The 13,048-nt window shown below is 38.0% G+C and overlaps 1 protein-coding gene across 4 annotated transcripts in view; it reads right to left on the bottom strand.

The window, feature by feature from the left end:
• The window catches only part of RAPGEF6 (Rap guanine nucleotide exchange factor 6), a 152,130-nt gene that overhangs the window by 10,929 nt on the left and 128,153 nt on the right, over positions 1-13,048 (bottom strand). For 3 of the 4 annotated variants that reach the window (XM_015598101.2, XM_015598099.2, XM_006923166.3), the window contains 2 exons: positions 5,489-5,680; positions 2,973-3,107 (listed from right to left, as the gene is read on the bottom strand). In XM_015598101.2, coding sequence (XP_015453587.1) covers positions 2,973-3,107; positions 5,489-5,680 — 327 coding nt within the window. The remainder of the gene's footprint in view (positions 1-2,972; positions 3,108-5,488; positions 5,681-13,048) is intronic. The other variant, XM_015598100.2, reaches the window with a different exon arrangement.

The raw sequence follows: 13,048 nt of genomic DNA, 5'->3' as shown, positions 1-13,048 counted from the left end.
TCTAAACGGGGATGTCATTCTTTTTCTGGCTGTGTTCTCACAACTTGTCCTGTCTCTATTCTCCTCAGTGGCCTTCTCGGTCCTGTCTGTTCTTTTGGCTGTGCTCCTGGTAATTTGAAGGATTTTCTTTTGCAAGTAAACCCCACCTATGCCGGGGTAGCTGTGGCCACTGATCTTGGTGCTGGACTCACGGGGAGGGGATGAGGTAGACCCTGAGAGCTGCGGCAGGATGCTGTGATCAGATATGATACTGCCAACTGGAGGGAGAGATGCAAAAACCCTGTCATGGTCAATTAATTCTTTCAAATAAATCACAATTAGTCTGGTTTATATAACATTTCACTATTTAAAAAATCCTAAAATCTTGACAATATTTGAAAAATTGAAATCTAGCAATGTATATTTTAATGCACTGGAGAGCCTACTATATAGCATAAACACAGCAGTCATTGCAAGACAGAACACAGGAGAAAGATTACCTTGATCAGAATAAGCTGGTATTAAAAAACTGTTGAAATTGAGCCAAGATGGTAAAATCATAAGCAAAAATTTGACAAGAGTATTTCTCAATAGTAACTAACTCTAGACTTTTCAGGCAGAGTCTACTAAGAAAAAGCTTAGCAAAAACCAGATAGGATATATATACAGTATACACAATAAATGTATTTATAAAGTACAATTTCTAATCCTGTTGTATCTCCAAAGTGAAAAGGTTAGGGAACTGGGGAAGATAAAAGTTAAGGCCTCTTGCCCTCTCACGTTTTAAAAGTTCTTACTTGTTTAGGATGTGAGGATGAAGGGGAATATAGCCAATAATATTGTGATAAGTTTGCATGGTGACAGATGATTATTAGAATTAGGGTAGTGATCACATTCTAAGGTATATAAATGTCGAATCACTACCATACACTTGAAATTAATATAATTTTGTATACCAAGTACACTTAAATAAAACACAAAAAAGAAAAAAGCTCTTACTTGTTTAAATTCTCCCTGTGAAAACATGACAATAGGCTTATTTTCTTGTTAGAAAGCAAAGAGCTAATTCTAAAATTTAGCAAGAACTAGGACCAGATCTTAATTACGTACTCTTAGTTTAATGACATTTCTGCCAGACAAATCTGTCTATAGAAATAAACAAATATAATATTCAGCTGTGGTTTTGAAAGAACATATGTAAAAACAATTGGAAATAGTTTGAAGAAAAAACATCTTCAGGTTTCTAAGGATTCCCAACATGACTCGGACAGGCTCACAAATCTATAAACATCATGTCTGTTAGCCACACACCAAAAGACACACCGGAGAAGCCTTCTGTATCCCAGTGTCAGGGGACGGGTTTTTTGTTGGGAGTAAGAGCAACAGGGAAATCCCTGTTCCTAACAACCTTTTCGTAAAATCACACTCAGGCATAAAACACCAAATCTGATTCAAGTAGGTACCTGGTTAGAGAATGATCTATAATGGGACCTCTGAACAGCCTCCAAAAGGGGTGGAAGGTGTAATGGTGTTCCGGAGAGGGCACCAAGAGTATACAGGCACTGTGCACTGGGACGGCCTGTGTGACTGGGAGCTGTTCCCGGTCCCACTCCTCAAACCCGATAAGGGATACTCCGGATAAGACCATCGAGACAGTAAAGAGATGAAAACAGGTCTGTGTGCCTCACGAGACACGTATAAGCGACATACAACAGGATCAGACTCTAGTTTTATAAACACACCTATTTATACATGTTATTCGCAAGTCCTGTTTGATTTTTACAATGCTTTTCTTAGTAAAGTCTGAATGAAAATTGTAGCCATTCTCAGCTACAAGGGGGAGAGGGCAGGCCAGTAATGGAGCTACGTTGCCCTGGGGTGGCAACGGGGAAGGAGAAAGGACACCCCCATTTACTAAACACTTACCATGTATCAGGCTTTATACATCTTATTTTGTTTAATTCATAAGGCCCCTAAAATAGGTGGTTTCCTCCCTAATTTACAGACAGGAAACTTGACCTTGTAAATGAGTGGCTTGTAATAACACAGATATAGGAGGGGACAAAGTTGGGATCCAAATCAGGTCTGACATCTCTATACCACATTGCTGCCACATAGGTGGCAAAAATAAGAGCACTTAAAAGTGAGTTGAAATTTAGGACACGACAGCTGAGGGTAGCTCTGAAAGCTTTCCCTTCCTGTTAGAATTCTGAAGTGTATCTTCCCTTTGACCATGTACCACCCTGTAAGGTGATTATTTAAATATGTAACTCTTTTACATGTATGAAGACAATGCCAGGACTCAGGGGCCTTTTCCCACAAGGAACACACAGAATGTGCTCAGGCCAATGTAAGCAATTCACCATTTAGAAAGCTACCTGTGCAGCTAACATAAATGGCAGCTCTGTGCACACCGCACAGGTGAGTCAGTCTGGATTACGGAAAAGCTTCAGTCTGAATTACAGAATCAAACATAAATGAACAAGGGTGAATTAAGATTTTTCACCTAAAGAGGTTACATATAAGTAGAAATGTAAGGGTATAGGTTATTTTAAATACTGATTAATAAAAAGGCAATACTCAATTACTGAAGAAAGGAATGCATCAACCTAAATATTTGCTTTTCTCCCTAATTTTTGTTGTTGGTTAGAAACAATTCCTTGTAGAAATTCTTCTTTTTAAATAGTCCCCAGAAATGTTTAAATAATTGGAAATTTGAATATCAAGAATATGCACAAAACAAAATTTCTGCCTTCATTCTTATCTATGCTTGTCATCTGTCAAAGAAGGACCACATTTTGAACACAGGAGTCCCAGCGACATGATGAGCAATCCTGGAAAGCATCTGAATAATTCAATCCAAAACATGAAAGTTCGAAAATTATTAGGAGTTATGCTTTCCTCACACTTTCTATTAACACTTGAAAAGCAATATAAGTGTTACAAAGTGTTGTTCGGTAAAACCAGAACTAGCTTGAACTGTTCTGTCCTACCTTTGCGAGGGGAGCCTTGAGGAGATGCGGGAGGACTAGAATGCAAGGAAGATGCCACAGAAATAGTGTCTTCTGTATTTTTCTTACCACTTATTTCTTCAGTTGCTCCTAAAACTTTCTGAGGTAAACTTGTACCTAAAAATAAAACCAAAGAGACACACATCACTTCACAATTAAAAGGTCTGTAGCTGCCTAAATTACTACATAACTAAAGCCATGATGCACAATGACTAGTGTAGTCAACTGAAATGTGTCAATGACAAACGGGGACTAAATGACTGGGTAATGGCATACAGAGATTCTCACCTCTAGGTCATTTGTTCAAATTCAGCCAGTCAGCACAAACCAGATTATAATAGTTTTTTGTTTGTTTTGTGGCATAAGGGAAATAGATTTAATAGTCTGAGTACAGTGTCGCACTCCCCACAATTGACACACTCGTTGGAAGTCATGGATTCGAACTCTTCCCTCCCCTCTAGAGGTGGCCTCTCCAAGTCAGGGTGAGGCATGTGGCAGGGGCAGTGTAGGGATGTTGGCACTGTCACTACCTGTGGTGCATCTGTGCTGTGGGAATATAGAAGAGGTTGCAGGGCTGCCAGTCCAGCCCTTTTCAAGACCACTAAATTCACACTACAGGAGAGAAGTAGACAACAAAAAGAATCATGAATTTATAGAAAAATAGTATGGAGCCCACTGGGAACACTTCTGCAAAGTTCTAGTACTGCTCTTGTCCAACAGCTGGAGCTGGTCTCGTTTAACACAGACCAAACTTAGCAATGGTTTCAATACATAGTTTTACATTTATCTCCTCTAAGAAATGTGAGGGCTACTGACACCACTCTCAACCAGTAAAGCAAGCCCAAGTCTGATGAAGATTTGGCATAGTAACAATCAGTCCTTTGACATTGAAAAAATTTAAATCGCAGCATACTCACACTACTTTTAATTAAGTGCCATGTTAATATAAATATATTTATCACGTAGATAACGGCCATATTACAAAAAAAGGTAAGAGGGCTACCTGGTACAAGTAATACTGTATCTTGGGTGATGACATCTAAGTAAGCAACTAGAGCTAGACTCATCCCATTTCTCACTCCTATGGGCATATTTTTCAACTTCACCAATTTTGCATCCAATTCTCTCTTCATTTTCACTAGCCACCAAACTATTTCAGGCTCTGAGAACCAGCTTCCCATTCATGCTCTCTCTCCAGTCTTCCTGCCCTCCCTGCTATAGCCCTTCTCCAACATAAACTAGATCATAACCTTCCCTTGTTCAAATCTCTTCAATAGCTCCCACTGACAACTTTCTTTAGCATGCCATGTTAAAATTTCAGCATGCCTATGACTTCACTGCTCTTCATCCTGGGTGGCTGTTTAGTATAGTAGCTAAAAGAAAAGACTTTGAGCCAGTTAGCCTAGGTTTAACTCTGAGCTCCAACACTTACTGGTGATGTCAGTTACTCAGACCCTCTATGCTTCCTCTGTAGAGTGAGAATAGTTCCTATCTTATAGGGTTATTATAAAGATTAAATGGATATAATATATAAAGTGAGAAAAGAACTTAGAACTGTATGACACTCAGGAAGTCCTCTATAAGTGTTAGTTTTAATTACTGTCTCAGCACTGTTCCTACAGCTCTGTACTCAGAGGCAGCAAACTGCCTGTAGCTCCTTCTCTGGAATCTTTGCCTAATTACTTCTTTCCTGATCAACTTTTAAGACTCTACTTAAGTGTTATCTCCAAAAAACCTCCTCTGAAGCTTTCTCTACCTTCCTTCCGCCTGACCTAAAAGCTGTCCCCCATTCTGTTCTTTTATATGTTCTGTACAGACCCCGGGCATAACAGCAAACTCATTATACTAAAGTTATCACCAGACTGATAGGAGTGGGAATTTCTTTTCAATTCTGGATCTCAAAACAAAATCAAATTAAATTCACATTTCACAAAGTTCTGCTGAATATGTCCTATGTATAATGCATGAGCTAAGTAATAATGCTAAGAACCATCTAATCTGGCTTCCCATCTGAAAACTGAAATAATGACACAGTTAAAACAACAAATAAAATTTTGATAACGTCTACATGGCCTAACAGAGGGAAAAAAGTACGGTCTGTACTTTATATACTTTATACTTTCTCCTCGTCTCCTAACTAGGTTTTGAGAAGTGGTCATTAATGAAAACCAACATACAGTCACTTTAGAATAAGCAACTTCGTTCTCACGGGTTGCAATAGATGCACCTTTGACTACAGTAAGCCCTTGGTACTCAAGTCTATTGCCATTAGGTTTTTGGTTGATATGGTTATGTGAATTCCAATGTCAATATTTAAAATATGTATGCATCATCCAAAACCTACATACAAAATCAAACAGTTTTTGATTCACGAGTGATGATTATATTATACAAACTATAACAGCTGATCTAAACATTTACATTTACAATTTATTTTTCATTCTAACTTCCCTGGAAATTTCAATTAAATTAATGTGATATTAATTGTGACTACTCACTCAGTGTGCCAAGGTCTTTTGCTTGTCCCTTCTTCCTGATGGGGTGCAAATTAACAGCTGGCACCTGCAGCACCTGGCTCACTCTGTGGGGCTGCTGTGAATGGGCTTTAGCTGTCAGGCCAGCTGACCGCAGAGGCACTGGAGACATTTCTGATAATTTGGCTGATTTTTTCTCAGTTAAATTCTTGGTCACTAAAGCACTAAAAAAAAAAAAAAAAGGTAAGAAACACTTTATTCTGCACTTTTTTAGGCAAGGTTATTACTGCTGCAATAATTAATGGTTGCATTATGCCAGACAAGAAAAAGCAAAAGGAGTTCAGCATCACTAAACCAGTGTTACAAGATAGGTTAAAGGGACTTCTTTAAAAAGAAGAAAAAAAAAAGATTAAAAAATTAATAAAATAGCAATAATTACAAACATATTAACAATTACTTTAAATGTAAATGGAGTAAATGCTCCAATGAAAAGACAGAGAGTGGCTGAATGAATAAGAAAACAAGGCTCATACATATGTTGCCTATAAGAGACCCACTTCAGATTGAAAGACACACACAGAATAAACGTAAAGGGATAGAAAATTTCATGAAAATGGAAACACAAAAAAGGCTGGGATAGCAATACTTATATGAGACAAAACAGACTTTAAAACAAAGGCTATAACAAGAGATACAGAAGGACCCAGAAATTCCACTTCTGAATATTTATCTGAAGAAACCCAAAAAACTAATTCAAAAGTATGTATGTATCCCTATGTTCACTGCAGCATTATTTACAATAACTGAAATACAGAAGTAACCTAAGAGTCCACCAATAGATGAATAAATAAAGAAGTGGTACAAAATATACGATGGAGTATTAGTCAAAAAAAAGAATGAAATTTTGCCATTTGCAATAACATGGATGGACCTAGAGGGTATTATGCTAAGTGAAATAAGTCAAAGACATATACCATAAACAAAAACAAAGTAAACAAAAGAGAAACAAACTCATAGATGCAGAGAACATTTTGATAGTTGCCAGATTGGGAGTGGGTGAAAAAGGGGAAGAGATTAAGAGATACAAATTGGTAGTTACAAAACAGTTATGGGGATGTAAAGTATAGCATAATACATATAGTTAATAAAATTATAATAACTGTGTATGGTGTCAGACGGGTAGTAGACTTATCGGGGTGACCACTTCATAAGTTATATAAATGGCTAATTACTATGTTGTACACCTGAAACTAATATTGTATGTCAACTGCAATTGAAAGATAAAAAAAAAAACTTTAAAAGGTTGCATAAAAAACACCTTTTTAAACACAAATAGATTAATTTCCTAAAATATAACTTCATATAAGTATTACAAAATGTTATCTCTAAAATATTTATAAAGTTGTTGATTTTATTTCCTAAATACTTTTTGACTCCATTACCTTAATTAGCTCCACCTCTACCATCATCCTGAAGGCCAAGTTAACATCCTCTCATCTATGCTTTTGTGGGACAGTTCCTGCTTCAGATTTGTACAAACAGCACAGAAGGGCACCAGTCCCACAGAGAGCAGTCCAGGGCTCACATCCATTCTCCCCTTCTCTGGAGCCTTCATGGGGGGCCTGGGCACCCTGGGAGCTGCAGCTGCAGCCTTGCCCTTTAGCTGGCAGAGCCTGAGACCCTTGGCGATGCAGGCATGAGCATGTTTTCTGAGCTTGGGGTGATCAAAACAGGCAGGTCAACTGAGCTAGCAGCTTCTGCCCTTTGGGATCTTGGGCTTACGGAGGCCTTGACAGTTACGGTATGTGCACTCATGGCCTTGATGTTGTTGCCCTCCATCTTCTTCAGGCCCTTACTGTTGTGCTATCTGGCACGGCACATGTTCCTCAAGAACTTGGGGTCCACTCTCTTAAGAGACTCCTATCTTTGTGACTGGGGTTTCTTGATGCCATTTTCGGAACTGGCTGTGCATGGTGTGTTTTAGGACTGGGCCATGTCTATACCAAAGCACGCAGCTCCTAAAGCACCTGTGCCTGGAAAAGCTAACATCCTCTCACCTATACTGCCAAACACTCCCCTCACTGTTACTTCTAGCATGCCTTCGAGCCAGTCTCCATATGACAGCCACATGACTTTTCCAACATGAAAAGCTGATCATATCACTTTCCTTCTCCAAATGTCCTGCACAAACCTTTAGGTGACTTGCCACTATTCTCAGGATGAAGATCCAAATCCCTGAAACAAGGCCCAAGAGGCCCTGCATGACCTAGCAATGGCCCGTTGTTAGCTTCCCTAAGATCCCACACTCTGCACCAACTAGATCCGATTTGTTTGACTTTCTCAAGGCATCCTGTATCTTCCCTTCACAGAGCTGATAACTGTTTGTAAGAAATCAATTATCTGTTAATCAATTAATGTTTCTGCCCCTCACTAGATTAACTATTGTGAGAGTAAAGACTGTCTGTATATCTTGTCTACTACTATCTCGCTATATGTCCAGTGACCGATAGAAAACAGATGCTTAATAGGTATTTGCTGAATGAATAACTATTTCAACAGTCATACAAAGAAATACCAGAGAGATAGTTAGAATATCTGGAAGTGAATGTCTGAATTAAAAACAGAGAACTCTGACTTAAGAAAGAAAAAGCTGCTCCCTTGTATAAAATCAATACTGTACTACTAAGAGTGTGGGGTGGGGGGGACTTCTTTCAGGTAGCACTTTTAATTCTTTGGTTATTCAGAATGGTTTTAACGCAGGTCCAACTTCCAGAACTCCATGATGTATTTGTTTTCAACACCACGATAAAAGCAAAATTAGCAAGTTTACCCTGTCACAGCACAGCTATAATAGTTAGCTATTATGCTTTTATTATGAGAGCCTAGAGCATATTTTAAGTGGTAAGAATTAGGGAACATCTCAGAAAGTCAAAACACACGGACTCCTGGGGGATAATATGCAGTGGATCATCAACTAAGTGAATCCAAGATGTTACCATCTTTTGGTAACAGCCATGAAACACATTTTCCTCCTTCTGTCAACACTAATGAATTCTCTACTGACATCTTATTTTATTAATAGCTACAGTACAAAGAAAAATATTGAGACTACCTAAAATATAAAGAAAGAGTTCATAGATGAATGCCAAAGCCCACATATATGCTGACCTATTAGGAAGAACCAAATTCTACAACTATTGTTTGGATTTGAGATAGTTATTATTTAAACATTTAAAAAGTAATTATGCAACAGAAATCAAAAGACTCGCAAACCAATTTAAAGAAACATGCACTGAATTAAATCTTTACAAAACTCAGTTTAAGAAAGACCCATAGGTTTTCTTGTTTTAAGTCAATATTAAATACGTAGTGAAGGACACCATTTAGTGATACGAAAAAAGAGACAAGTCCAGGGTGGGTGTGAGAAGACAAAGGTATACAGGTACGTGCATGTGGGGTGGGGAGAGGCAGGACACAGAGTTAGATAGGTGGGATAGTTCTGGGCCTCAAAATTTTAACATTGATCATAGAAAAGAGATTTCTATGTTCTTGAATATCCAAAATCAGATTTCAGAAACAAAAGCAGATAGCGACAACAAAAGACAAATACCCTTTACTAGATGAAAACAGGAATGACCAACTGTGCTACGTAACCATAAGATAATAAAGTCTATATTGAGTTACTTGGGAAAATTTGTTTTGATGGTCACAGTGCTTTAATAAGTTACATATGTATATGGCTTTGAACTTTAAAACATGAATAAATGTTAAAGATTCTACATACTCTGTCAGTCTTTACTTTTGACATGTACCATTGTCATATAGCTGACACTATTCTTTTTCATTCATAATTTTTTAACTTTAAATTTTAATTAGTTTCAAGCATAGCAGACATTGGTTAGACATCTATATAGTTAGTAAAATGATCCCAATTGCTCCCTCCCTCCCCTGATCCTCCACCTAGTCAATGTATTAATGCTAATTGCATTCCCTATGCCGTGCTCCCTGTCCCCGTGACCATCTATAATTCGTACTTCTTTAACCCTTCATGTTTTAAGTCAATATTAAATATGTAGTGAAGGACACCATTCTCCCAGCCTCCCAACTCCCCTCCCCTCTGTCCAGTACCATATTTGTGAGTCTGTTTTTGATTGGTTTGTTCTTTTTATTCCTTAAATTCTTCATATAAGTGAAATCATATAGTGTTTATCTTTTTATCTGACTTAAATACCTCCTAGGTTCATCAAAGCAATATCTTTTTCCATTCCCTTTTCATATGTAGGGGTCTTATTTTTTTTATCCTTTCAGCCACTCTATTTTTTGGATGGAGCACTTAATTCTTTTCTGTTTAAGGTACTTATTGATAGGAATGTAGTTGTTACCATTCTTTATTCCTGTTTTTGATATTTGTTTTTTCTTCTTAAAGAAATTTCTTCAACATTTCCTGTAATTCTGGCTTGGTGGTGATAAACTCCTTCAGTTTATTGTTGTCTGGGAAGCTCTTTACCTGTCCATCAACTTTAAATGATAGTTTTGCTGGATAAATTATTCTTGGTTGTATATCCTGGGTCTTCATCTTTTTGAATATTTTTTGCCAAGCCCTCTGTCCTGCACAGTTTCTTTTGCAAAATCAGCTGTCAGTCGTATGGGTGTTCCCTTATAATTTTTCTTTTGCTGCTTTTAATATTTTCTTTGTATTTAACCTTTGGCATTTTCATTATGATGTGTCTTGGTGTGGGTCTCTTTGGATCCCTGATTTTTGGAATTCTCTGAGCTTCCTGGGGTTTTATGTCCATTTCTTTCACCACGTTAGAGAAGTTTTCTATCATTATTTCTTCAAACAGCTGTTCAACATCTTGATTTTCTTGTTACGCCGATCAGACAGATATTTGGAGCTTTAACAGTGTCCCATATCCTCCTTAAACTATTTTTATAGTCTTGGCATCTTTTTTCTTGCCATTCTGACCGAATGTCCTGATTGGCTGTCCTGTCCTCTAGATAGGGCATGTGATCCTCTTCATTTACTCTGTTTATTCCATTTAACATACTTCTCATCTCAGATGTGTTCTTCATTTCAGACTGGTGCCCTTTTATAATTTCTACTTCCATTTTTATGTTTATCTCTTTGCTGAAGTTCTCACTGAATTTATCTACACTTCCCAAAAGTTCATTGAGCATCTTTATAATCAGTGTTTTGAACTCTGCACCCGTTAGATTACTTGACTCCATTATATCTGGATCTCTGTTCTGTTCTGTCATATGATTTCTGCTTCGTCTTCCCATTCTGGCTGCCTTTCCGTGCCTATGTACGAAGCAAAGCTCCTAAGTCTCCCGGTCTTATTAATGTGGATTTGTGAAGTAGGTGTCCAGTGGCACCTTCCAGTCCTGAGAAGGGTTCAGCTGCAGGCCAAATTTAGCTCGCCTCTACTCCTCCGGGGCCACCTGTTAAGATTCGGCAAGCAATCCACAGATGCTGTCCTTATAGTTGCCTCAAAAGGCCACACCAGAAACCGAGGTCAGCTGCCTCCACTAGTGTGTATCTCAACAAGGAGCACCTGACTCGCTGAGGATACACCTGGATGGGGCTTGGGTGGGGCTGCAAGTTGGAACAGGTGAGGTTTCAGGAAATCCTCTGGGTGGAGTGATAACAGGTGGAGTGACCTGTTATCCAGTTTGATGATGTCACAGCTATGGCGGCACCGTGTTGGGTGCACTGGTAAGGGGAAGGGCTCGACAGGGAACAATAGATACCCCCAGCACTTCTGTACCAGCGAGTCTCACCTAGGCCCTCACTCTGACAATGTCTCCCTGTAAGTCCCTGGTGTCCCCTGTGTGCAGCCAAATGGGCACTGGTGCTCAGTGTGAGCAGGTCCGTCACCACAAAAATCTGCTCCGTCACCGAAAAAATCAGCCCCTTTAAGAGGCGATCGCTGCTGCCGCAGCCCGCATCCTCGCCCCGTACCCTCACCCTGTAAAACCTTCTGCCATTGCAGGGTGCTTTTTTGGATTTCTCTGTAGTTGTATGGCTTGTTCATCTAAATCCTGGGTGATTTTTCTTTGCTGCTGCTCCTTGTTTCTGTCACAACTTTGATTTGGTCGCTAGAGGAATGAACAGAGCCTCTATCATCTACGCCATTTTTTTTCTCCTCTGACACTATTCTTAATAGTCCATGTGTGGTAAGGAATTCTCCTAGACATTTTCCAAGTCTACACACATTTATTATTTTTAATGGCCAGATACTATTCCTCGTATTGATATGGAAACAATGGACTTAAGTATTCTCTAGCATCCTAGTATCTGTGTGATTTCTTTTTCACTGTAACATCTTTGTATAAGCAGTTTTTTGGCTGCATTATTTCATTGGAATACTGTGAGGAATAAATGACATTATTTATAAAGTGCTTACCATGGTTGCTGGCATACCAAAAGCTCTTATTGTTAGCTTTTATTATTTTATTTCTTTCTCCTAATTTAATAGGTTCGATGTAGAAAAAATCTCAGGGATAAAACCTACTCCAGACCCTTGCTTGAGTTTTACATTTGGGAAAACAGATCTCAGATGAAGAGAACCTTGTTCAAGTGGCAATAAATGAGACTCAAACTGTGTGTCCATCCCTCATAGGTGCTCCTTCCATTACAATCCATTCCATTTCCTATTGGTAGAAGTGTTTAAGATATCCTTTTTATAACTAGCTTTACTAAATGGCTTGTTACCCTATATTTTAAAATTCATTATCACATCTGAAATTTTTAAATCAGTATTTGGTTGTATTTCCACTTTCTCTTTTCTACTCCATTGACATACTTTTTCAATTACTATGCAAATACCATGCCATTTATCAATCTCAGAGTAAACCTATGATGGTTACCATTTTCTCCTATCAATTAGAAACACAGAAATAGTAAATCTAAACCTTCTCCCTCTTTATTCTGTCAACATTTTACCAAGTTCTATGCTTCCTATTGGTACACACATATCATTCACTTATAATTTAAGAATAACCATCTTTATTTTGTTATGATACATTTTATCGTCTTTGATTTTTGCTTTTATAACTCATCATTTCCTTAACTCAGACACACATACGTTCCATTTTTTATTTAATTTTAAAAAGTTAATACTAATAGGTTCTCTTTTGCCCAGCATATTTTTTATGTTAACAAATCAGAATGTGCCTGATTTTTCTTGTTTTACCTTATTCACTGACACCTTAATATAGCTATTATCTCTAACAGTGTTTTAATTACATTTCTTGTATTTTCTAACTGGTAAATACTATCTGTGAAATTTTTCTATTTATTTATTTATAAATTTATTGGGGTAACATTGGTTAATAAAATTATATAATTTTCAGGTGTACATTATAATTTGACATCTGTATATTCTATTGTGTTTACCACTCAGAGTCCAGTTTCCTTCAGCTACCATATATTTGATCCTCTTTACCCATTTCAACTTCCCCCTACCCCCCCTATATTTGATCCCTTTTAACTATCTACCTACTCCTTCCTCCCCGATCCCCTACCCTCCGGTAACCACTAGTCTATATTCCACGTCCATGAGTTTCTGTTTGTTTGTCCTG

Source organism: Pteropus alecto, unplaced genomic scaffold (assembly GCF_000325575.1).
Source record: "Pteropus alecto unplaced genomic scaffold, ASM32557v1 scaffold78, whole genome shotgun sequence".
NCBI lineage: Eukaryota > Metazoa > Chordata > Mammalia > Chiroptera > Pteropodidae > Pteropus > Pteropus alecto.
The sequence above is the reverse complement of the archived record's forward strand: the minus strand, read 5'-3'. Positions and strand labels throughout refer to the sequence as shown.